Here is a 10,357-nt window from a genome sequence, read left to right on the forward strand (position 1 = left end):
CGCTGGCAGCACACGGGAACTATTTACCATCGCTTCAGGGCCAGAGGGACGGGACAGCGGGGAGGGCGCGGGGCGCTGGCATCCCACAGGGTTCCTCGAGCACCGCCAGGAGTTAAGCCCTGAGCTCAGGACCAGGCGTAAGCTCTGAGCATCGCCCCGCCTTCCCCCCCCAAGTGATAAACTACACGTAAGCCCGGAAAGGGAAGGCGAATGTCCAGGTAGTGGGACCTTTTGGGGAACTGGCTCCTGAATCTTCAAGGCCCGACGTGGGACGTTGCCCCTTAATGCCTCCAGCCCTGAGACCACCCCTTCCCCCCCACTTCCCTTTCTCTCTCCTTCCAACTTTCTGGAACCTTCGCGATTCGCCGGGAGCGCCGGGTCGCTCTCGGGCAGAGCCGAGGAGACACCCAGAGGCTCGGATTTCCCGACTTTTCTTTTTTTTTTTTTTTTTAAACGTCCTGTTCTAAATGGCTTTGTTTTGCAAGCTCATGTGACCACTCCCCGTCCACCCCCGCGGCGGGCGGGCCAGCGGGCGGGGCGCGGGTGTTGCAACGTCCCGGGCCCTGGGTTGCTTGATCAGCTGCGGGGCGCGGCCACGTGACGGCGGGCGGGGATAAAAGGACCGCGCGGCCAACGCTGGCCACAGTCGGCTTCCAGGCTCCGAGCGCGCACACCGGCCCCGCAGCCCGCGTCCAGGCTCCGAGCGCGCCTCGCAGCATCCCGACCCCAAGCGCGCCTCGCAGCATCCCGACTCCGAGCGCGCATCCCTGCATCCCGACTCCGAGCGCGCCTCGCAGCATCCCGACCCCGAGCGCGCATCCCGGCGTCCAAGCACCGAGCGCGCATCTCGGCGTCCAGGCTCCCAGCGCACAGCCCCGTGGCCAGCGTCCAGGGACCCCCGCACGGCAGCATGGAGCACCCGCAGTCCAGCAGGCAAGCGCGGGCGGCCGGACCTGGGAGGGGGGCGGGCAGAGCCGGGCAGCGACGGCGCGGACGGGGCGCAGCTGCCCGGCTCCCGGGCTTGGCGGCCAGGCGCTGCGCGTGCCGGGAGGGAAGGAAGATGCTTTCCAGGTCCTGCTCCCAGGGCCCCCCCCCCCCCCGCGAGGGTGGCCAGCGACAAGGATCTCCTTGGTGGCTAACTTTTTTTTTGGGGGGGCGGAGTGCTCCACCTGGCCAAGCGCTCAGGGCTGACTCCTGGCTCTGCGCTCAGGAATCGCGTCAGGCGCCGCTCGGGTGTATCAGTGGCTGGGATCCGACCCGGGTCAGCCGCGGCCCCGTCGAGTTTTTAAACTCTTTGGCTCTATAGGGCTCTTTGTGTGTCTGGGGAGTGTGTTTAGAAGTTTGCCCCGGGATGGGGGGTCTGCTTTAAGCCCTGTGGGCCCGGGGACCCGGGGCTGCTGGGAGGGAGTGTGTATGAGCTCCCGACTGTCGGGCACTCAGAGCCTGAGGTCACAGTCCTTTGAGCTGGCTCTGTGGCCTGGGTGTTAGCCCAAGGGGGCGTGTGCAGCCTGTGGCATTGAGTCCTTGAGGGTTGTGTGTGTGTGTGTGGAGCAAGCCCACCCCCTCTCCCCACAACTGAATCTGGTATTGGACTTTGGACGGGGTTTGGAGGGGCTGAGTAGAACCTGGAATTCCCTGGCGGGCCAGAGTCCAGATGAGAGACTCTGTGTGTGTGTGTGTGTGTGTGTGGAGTGTGCTTTGTCAGAAACCCCTGCCTGCCCCTCTAGCTGGGACTCCCGGAAGCATGGGGACCCCAAGACCCCAACTTTTCCAAGATGACGACTTCCCTTGGGGCAGCGGGCATGTGGCCACCTGGCTGGGCAGCCCCCCAGCTGGACTTTTGAACCTTGATCTGGCCACCTCCTCCTCCTCCTGAGAGCCAGCAGTTAGGAACCTGTCTTTTTTTTTTTTTTAAGGGGTGTGGGAGGGAGAAACGGCAGTCTCGAGGGAAGTGCAGACCCCATTCCCAAGGAAGACGTTTCCTCTGTGTAAACTGGGGTTACCTGGTTTTTGGAGAAGGAGGTCATCCTCGGGGGCTTCTCTCTGCCTGTTGCAGGGGTCACTCCCGGCATTGCTTGGGATCTGTGTGGTGCTCATTCCCTGGCCCGGAGATCTGCTTTGTTTTTGTTTGGGGGCCACCCCCTGCAGTGCTCAGGGGCTTACTCCCAGCTCGGTGCTCAGATATAGCTCCCAGCGGGGCTTGGGGTGTCAGACCGTAGCCGGTGCCGGGGATTGAACCCGGGTCAGCTGCAGGCAGGGCTGATGTTCATCCCCATATTGTCTCGCTGGCCGTCAGGAGTTCTTTCCTTTTAAACCCACCCCCCTTTTGGAATATGCATCTCCTTACAAGCGGTCCTGAGGTTTGTGTCTGAACTGTAGGAGAATCAGTGAAGCCACTAAAGGCCAATCAAAGCTATTAGGATGCTGCATTGGGACGAGGTGGAACTTTGGACCCCTGTGCTGACCGCTGCTCCCCCTCACGGCCCCCCCCACCCCGCCCCGCCCCGTGGCCTCCACCCACGTCTCTCCCTGACCCACTGACCCTGGCTTAGCACTTTAATGACCGTGCAGCCTTGGTGGGGCAATGTCCTGAGGCACCTGGCCGCCTGGCCTCGTGGGAGCTGGGCGTTTTCTCTGCAGAGGACCCCGGGAAAGCCCACATTTCCTTTAACCTGTTTCCTTTCTGGGCCACACCAGCAGGGCTGACTTCTGACTCTGGCGGTGCTCAGGGGACCCTGTGGGATGCCGGGGATCAAACCCGGTCAGCCGTGTTGCGAGGCAAACGCCCTCCCCGCTGTGCTATCGTTCTGGCCCCTCCTTGTGGTTTTGGGGCCACACTTGGCAGTGCTCAGGGGTTACTCCTGGCGGGGCTCAGGATCTCTCATGGCTTCACTGCGTGCCAAGCAGTCGCCCAGCCGGCGGCACTATCTTTCCAGCCAATGTTTGCTTTGTCAGGGTGGGGGTTGTTTGACCACACCTGGCAGTCTTGGGAATGACTCCCTTGCCGAGTGCTCTGGGAATGACTCCCCACTCAGTGCTCTGGAGAGGACTCCCTGCTCAGTGCTCGGGGTTGCTCCCAGTGGAGCCGGGGACTGTGTGGGGCTGGGGGTGTCCCCTTGGCCTCCTGCATGCCAGCCCTTCAGTTCTTCCTCCCCCAAGACTTCTAAAAGGCGAAACCCCCTTAGCTGGGTGGGGACAGCGCCTTGCTCACAGGTGCCCTCTTGTTCCCTTCCAGCATGCGCCAGGACCTGTCGGAGGCCATGAAGGAGGCCACCAAGGAGGTGCACGTTCAGGCGGAGAATGCGGAGTTCATGAAGAACTTCCAGAAGGGCCAGGTCACGCCCAAAAGCTTTAAGGTAGGTGGCCTGGGCGGGGGCACCAGGTGGGCCTGAGCTGTAGGTCAGGGGGCTAGGTGCGGCTGGGGACCCTGGGTATTGAGGGACCACATAGGCCTGCCCCTGGGCATCATGCTATAGTTGAGCCATGGAGGCTCAGAGAGGGCAGGCAGTGAACCAGAGGCCACACAGCAAATTCACAGCCTGCTCTGGAGTGTCACGGAGGGCCAGGGGCTCTGGTCCTTTCTATGGAGCTCCTGCTTGGGGCCTTCTATAAACTAGATTTTGTTTCTGGGCCACAACCCTGCAAAAGGGATGGGGGTAGCGGCATTGAGGGAAGAGAAGGCTCAGAGAAGGTGAGGAGGTCACACAGCAAAGTCCATGGGGGAAAGGGTGAAATCCAGCCTTTTTGGATTTCAAAAGGTCTCATTTTTGTGGTGGTTGTTTTCGTGTTGGAGTCACACCCAGCAATGCTCAGGGCTTCCTCCTGGCTCATGCATTCAGGAATTCCTCCTGGTGGTGGTGCTCAGGGGACCCATGGGATGCCGGGGACAGAACCCGGGTCAGCCGCGTGCAAGGCAAACGCCCGACCCGCTGTGCTATCGCTCCAGCCCTGAAAAGTGTTTTTTTGTTTTTTTTTTTCTTTTTGGGTCACACCCGGAGATGCACAGGGGTTACTCCTGGCTCTGCACTCAGGAATTAGGAATTAATCCTGGCGGTGCTCGGGGGACCCTATGGGATGCCGGGGACCGAACCCGGGTCGGCTGCATGCAAGGCAAACGCCCTCCCCTCTGTGCTCTCGCTCCAGCCTTTAGTTTTTATTTATTTCTTTCTTTGTATTTTATTTTTTAATCAGTGACTCACCGTGAGGGAACAGTTACAGATTTATACATTTTCGTGCTTGTGTTTCCCTCATACAATGTTCCAGCACTCATCCCTCCACCAGTGCCCATTCTCCACCACCAATGATCCCAGCATCCCTCCCACCCCCCAATCCCATCCCCTCCACCCCACCCCGCCTCTGTGGCAGGGCATTTCCTTTTGCTCTCTCTCTCCTTTTGGGTGTTGTGGTTTGCAGTAGAGGCATTGAGTGTTTTATTGGGCGGGATGGAGGGATTTTAGGCTCAGCAGGTGCCTGCCAGCGTCGGCATCATTGCGGCTGGGGCGGGGAGGCAGGAGACGCCCCCCCACCCCCCACCCCTACCTCCGGGCAGTGCCTCACTCCCGGCCGCTCTTCCCGCAGCTGGTGATGGCCTCGCTGTACCACATCTACGAGGCCCTGGAGGAGGAGATCGAGCGCAACAAGGAGCACCCGGCGTTCAAGCCGCTGTACTTCCCCGAGGAGCTGCACCGCGGCCCCGCGCTGCAGCGCGCCCTGGCCTTCTGGTTCGGCGCGCGCTGGCGCGAGGCCCTGGCCCCGACGCCCGGCACGCGGCGCTACGTGCAGCGCCTGCGCGACGTGGGGCGGCGCGAGCCCGAGCTGCTGGTGGCACACGCCTACACGCGCTACCTGGGGGACCTGTCCGGGGGCCAGACCCTGCGCAAGATCGCGCAGAAGGCCCTGGACCTGCCGGCCGGCAGCGACGGCCTGGCCTTCTTCGACTTCCCCAACATCGACAGCGCCACCAAGTTCAAGCAGCTCTACCGCGCCCGCATGAACACGCTGGACATGACCCCCGACGTCAGGCGGCGCGTGCTGGACGAGGCCAAGGCGGCCTTCCTGCTCAACATCCAGGTGAGGGCTTCGCTTTTTTCCTCCCCCCCTTTTTTTTTTTTGCTTTTAGGGTCACACCCAGCGATGCTCAGGGGTTCCTCCTGGCTCTGCACTCAGGAATCAGTCCTGGCGGTGCTCGGGGGACCCTATGGGATGCTGGGAATCGAACCCGGGTCGGCTGTGTGCAAGGCAAACTCCCTACCCGCTGTGCTATTGCATAGCTGCAGCCCCTTTTTCTTTTTCCTTTTTTTTTTTTTTTTGGCTTTTGGGTCACACCCGGCGATGCCCAGGGGTTCCTCCTCCGGGCTCTGCACTCAGGAATCACTCCTGGCAGTGCTTGGGGGATGCTCGGGACTTCCTGTGGGCTCTCTGCAGAGAGATCCCTCTCCTCAGGGCGTGGGGGACCCTGTGGGGGTGGCGGGCTTGGCTGCTGTGCCACCTTCAGACAGCTTTTCCCTCCCCGTCTGACCCCGTGTCTCCATTCTGTGCTGCAGGTGTTTGACGACCTGCAGGAACTGCAGAGGCAGGACGCCGAGGACCAGGGCCCCGCACAGGGGTCGGGCCTGCGACAGCGGCGGGCGGGCAGCGGGGGGCCAGGTAAGGGGGCCGCTGGAGCAGGGTGGGGAGGCGGGGGGGGGCGTGGCCTGGCTGCCTTGGCTGTCTGTTGTCCTCTGACGGACGGAGCTGACTCTGGGGAAGTGAGGCAAAACCGCTTCCTACCTCAGTTTCCCCAGCTGCAAAAGCCAGAGCGGCCTAGCTCATTCCAAGGGCCCCTGCAGACTTGGGCCCTCACCTTGATCTCCAGCGTGGATGCCCGAGCGTTTCCCCTGGGCACCCGTGAGCACAGAGCCAGGAGTGGGCCTGAGCACTGCCGAGTGGGACCCCAAAGAAGCCCCCCAAATATACGTACATTTATACAGAGATAGAGCACAGCGGGGAGGGCGTTTGCCTTGCACGCAGCCAACCCGGGTTCGATTCCTCCGCCCCTCTTGGAGAGCCCCGCAAGCTCCCGAGCCTGGCAAGCCCCGTGTGGCACATTCGATATGCCTCAAACAGTCACAACAAGTCTCACCATGGAGACGTGACTGGTGCCCGCTCGAGCACATCGATGAGCAACGGGAAGACAGTGCTCCAGTGCTATTTACAGAGAAGTGAGGATGGACCCTCCAAGCCTGAGCCCCACCTGCCCCCCTTTCTTGTTGGGGGTCTTTTGGGGGCCCTTGCAGGGTTGTGTCACGAGAGCCCCTCCCGGCCCCCCACCTGGGCTGGGGGTCTCAGAGACTGTTGGAAGCTCTCACAGCTCCACTCGTTATTCCAGCCTGGGGCCTCTGAGGGGGACTCGAGGGGGCACACAGCCCCTGTGGGGACGGTGTATGTGGTGTCCAAGAAAGGGGGCCTCCAGCCTCGCCCCGCCTCACCCCTGTCCTGCTCCTCTGTTCTCAGCAGCCAGTGCCTTTGGGCTGTGAATCCCAGGAATCCCGGGAGCACCTTCCCCAGGCTCAGGGCTGCCCCCCGCTCCCGGCTTCTGGGGAGCTTCGTGCTCGGCTGGGTGTAGGGGACTACGTGTCCCCTGCCCCCGTGGGCTGGTGCTGGAGGCCCTGGGGTCTGTCAGTGGGTCCTCGGCCAGGCGGGAGCTGGCAGGGACAGCCCGGGGCCCTCTGCTTCCTGTTTCCCAGGGGCCCGGCCCGCCTCTTTCTCCACCGCTGATCCGGGTCCCTCTTCCTGCCTTTCAGGCTCCGCCCCCGCGGACACCCCCAAAGGGAAGTCCCCCGGCAGCCTCCCCCAGACGCCGCTGCTCCGCTGGGTCCTGATGCTCGGCTTTCTGGTGGCCACGGTGGCCGCCATGGGCCTCTACGCCATGTGAGGGACCGGCCCACCCCAGACCAGAGACGGGGGCGTCTCCTGGGACCCCGGGGGGCCGAACCCCCCCGCCTCTCCACGCATCTCTCTCTGGAAAGGAAGCAGCATCTTCACGTGTGGCCAGCAACATGGACTTGTGGGACTGGATCAGGGGTCCTTCCTGCCCCTACACACACACACACACACACACATGCTTACACACATGTTCACACATGCACACACATGTTCACACACATGGTTACACACATGGACACACATGCACACATGTTCACACACATAGACACACATGCACACACATGTTCACATGCACACACACACACATGCACAAACACTTGTTCCTGCAGCAGAGCCGAGAAGACCCCGCCCGCGGTAGCATCTGTCTTGAACCTTCAGACTTTTGGGGTCTCCCTGACCCGACCACTCCCTTGAACCGTCCGTGGGTCGTGCCTGTTTTTATACAAGCCTGCCTCGATGTTGTGTCTTCGTCTTGTTTTCGTGGAAGTCCCTTGGGACTATCAGCTTAGCCCGGGCTGGTATTTCCTTGTTGTGTTATGTTGTTGTTTTTTTTATAGCGGGGTGTGGGGGGGGAGGGTGGGGGCGGCTAACCACACCGCACGTGGCCTTGGTCTCTAACTCCTGTGACCTAATAAAGGACATTGCCTGAGAGGGACTTGAGTGTTTTTCCTGGGCTATTGGTCGCCGTGGGTCCTTCTGGCTCCCTGGGAGATAGACGGAGTGGGGGGTAGGGGTGGGGTGTGGAGGCTGCAGGTGGGTGGGGCGGGGGTTGGATGGCAGCAGCCCGGGAGTGTGGGTCTGCCGAGGGACCCCCCTGCCGGGCTGGACAGGGCCGGCCATGGTCCCGGATTGCAGGGGCTGGAGGAGACCCCTCAGCAGCTCCGCCTTTGGGGTGCACTGTGGGGCCTCCGCTCCCCGGCCCCACGCGGGCAGCCCTCCCTGGTGGGCCGGGGGGAGCGGAGGAGAAGCCCCCTGCCCGCAGCTGGCCTCTGGGCCCACAGCCCAGCCCGGAAGTGAGGCGTTTGTGGGGGGTCTTTTTATGAGGGGCTTTGGGGAGGGGGCACGGTTGGCTGTGCTCGGGGCTGACTCCTGGCTCTGTGCTCAGGGCTCACTCCTGGCGGGGCTAGGAGGACCCTATGTGGTGCTGGGGATGGGACCTGGGTCCCCTCGGTGCCACTGGCAAGCGCCTTGGGTCCCGTGCGCTTGCTCTCTGGGCCCCCTGGCTTGGGGTCCTTGTGCCGCGGGGTGGGGTCACCCCGGCCTGGAGCACTGTCCCCCCACGGCTGACAGCAGCGGTCTGACAGCCCCCCACGAAGCCTCCGGGAGGGCAGAGCGCCCCCTATCGCCCCCCAGGACCAGGACACGGGAAGCCTTGGTCCCCAGTCCAGAGCCTGAGACAAAGGGCGACCCCTGCCGTTCTCGGGTCACGGGGCCAGGCCTGGGGGAGAGTTGGGAGTGGGGGTGTAGGAATCACCTGGGAGGCAGCCCCCCATCCCAGAGGGCTGCTTCTGAACACTTGGGGGTGGGAATTACGGCCCGGGAAAGCTCAGGGTGATTCCCAGATGGAGCTGGTGCGGGTCTTTTTTTATTTTTATTTTTTTGCCCTTTGGGTCACACCCGGCGATGCTCAGGGGTTCCTCCTGGCTCTGCACTCAGGAATTACCCCTGGCAGTGCTCAGGGGACCATATGGGATGCTGGGATTCGAACCCTGGTCGGCCGTGTGCAAGGCAAACGCCCTCCCCGCTGTGCTATTGCTCCAGCCCCCAAACGAGGCAGCTTTAGGGTCTCTCAGGCCCCAGGGCCCCAGTTCTCTCCCCCAAGGGGCCCCGCAGTCACTCTCGTGACACGAGTGAGGGCCGGGATCGCGGAGAAACCTTAAACCCCCCGAATAAAAGACTGGAATTCTTTTTTTTGGGGGGGGTGTTTCTGTGCTACCCCTGGCAGTGCTCCGGCACCACTCCTGGAGGCGCCCAGGAGCCCCTAAACAGTGCCTTGGATTGGACCCGGGTCGACAAGGCACGTGCCTTTCCCGCTGTCCTCTTCCCGCAGGCGGAGTCCTTTCAGTTGGGGACTCGCTATGGAAAGCGGAAAGGGCTGTGGAATGGAACTGAGTTCCCAGTCTTCTCCGCCGAGAGCTTCCAGGGCGGGTCAGCAGGAAGGACAGGCCGGTGGCGAGTCAAGCCCGGCGTTGTCCGCTGAGCACTGAGCCAGGAGCAATCCCTGAGCACTGCCAGGCGGTGTCCACAGACAAAAACGAGAAGAGCCAGTTTCAGACTTAGGCACTTTTGCACGCTGTGAGCACCAACACACGCTGACTCACACTTGGACGTGGCTTCGTGTGTGTGTGTGTGTGTGTGTGTGTGTGCACCGACATGCTGACGCACACTTGGATGTGGCTTCGGGTGTGTGTGTGTGTGTGTGTGTGCTCACCGACACACGCTGACTCACACTTGGACGTGGCTTCGGGTGTGTGTGTGTGTGTGTGTGTGTGTGTGTGTGTGTGTCTGAGGGAGCAAAAAGTTCTTTTCGGACCGGCCACATAGCACAGAGGCGTCGCATAGGGCTGACCGTGATTCAGTTTCCGACACCTCATAGGGTCCCCCAAGGCCCGCCAGCCCTGAGCACCTCGGGGTGTGCCCCCCTCCCGCCCCGCCTCGGAAAAGAAAAAGGTTCTTTCCAGCGCCTGTTGGTAAACTGGACTCCTTGGGGCTCTCGAACTCTCCGCTTTCGCTCCATCTTCTTTTATATTTTTTGCTTTTTGGGTCACACCTGGCGATGCTCAGGGGTCCCTCCTGGCTCTGCACTCAGGAATCACTCCTGGCGGTGCTCGGGGGACCCTATGGGATGCTGGGAATCGAACTCGGGTCGGCTGTGTGCAAGGCAAACGCCCTCCCTGCTGTGCTCTCGCTCCAGCCCTTAGTTTTTATTTATTTATTTCTTTGTATTTTATTTTTTAATCAGTGACTCACCGTGAGGGAACAGTTACAGATTTATACATTTTCGTGCTTGTGTTTCCCTCATACAATGTTCGAGAGCCCATCCCTCCACCAATGTCCATTCTCCACCACCAATGATGCAAGTATCCCTCCCACCCCCCAATCCCATCCCCTCCACCCCACCCTGCCTCTGTGGCAGGGCATTTCCTTTTGCTCTCTCTCTCCTTTTGGGTGTTGTGGTTTGCAGTAGAGGCATTGAGTGGCCATCGATGGTGGTTCAGTCTATAATCTACTTTCAGCCCACATCTCCCTTCCTGAGCGGGTCCTCCAACCACACTTTACTTGGTGTTCCCTTCTCTATCTGAGCTGCCTTTTCCCCCAGCATGTGAGGCCGGCTTCCAAGCTGTGGACCCAACCTCCTGGTACTTATTGCTACTATTCTTGGGTGTTAGTCTCCTACTCTGTTATTTTATATTCCACAGATGAGTGCAATCTT

General features: G+C 61.4%; 1 protein-coding gene across 1 annotated transcript; it reads left to right on the forward strand.

Moving 5' to 3' along the window:
• Positions 1 to 618: 618 nt before the first annotated feature.
• On the forward strand, positions 619 to 7,486 carry HMOX1 (heme oxygenase 1). Its single transcript, XM_004610485.2, has 5 exons — positions 619 to 933; positions 3,236 to 3,356; positions 4,579 to 5,070; positions 5,544 to 5,646; positions 6,783 to 7,486. The coding sequence occupies exons 1-5, from the start codon at positions 911 to 913 to the stop codon at positions 6,911 to 6,913; spliced, it is 870 nt and encodes a 289-aa protein (XP_004610542.1). The 5' UTR covers positions 619 to 910; the 3' UTR covers positions 6,914 to 7,486.
• Positions 7,487 to 10,357: the final 2,871 nt, after the last annotated feature.

Source organism: Sorex araneus, chromosome 6 (assembly GCF_027595985.1).
Source record: "Sorex araneus isolate mSorAra2 chromosome 6, mSorAra2.pri, whole genome shotgun sequence".
Taxonomy (NCBI): domain Eukaryota; kingdom Metazoa; phylum Chordata; class Mammalia; order Eulipotyphla; family Soricidae; genus Sorex; species Sorex araneus.

Excerpts from the sequence above, each read along its gene's own strand:
- HMOX1 (XM_004610485.2), top strand. The coding sequence starts at position 911 with ATGGAGCACCCGCAGTCCAGCAG. Across the intron at positions 3,357-4,578 it reads TCACGCCCAAAAGCTTTAAG|CTGGTGATGGCCTCGCTGTA; the intron begins GTAGGTGGCCTG and ends CTCTTCCCGCAG. Across the intron at positions 5,647-6,782 it reads GGCGGGCAGCGGGGGGCCAG|GCTCCGCCCCCGCGGACACC; the intron begins GTAAGGGGGCCG and ends CCTGCCTTTCAG.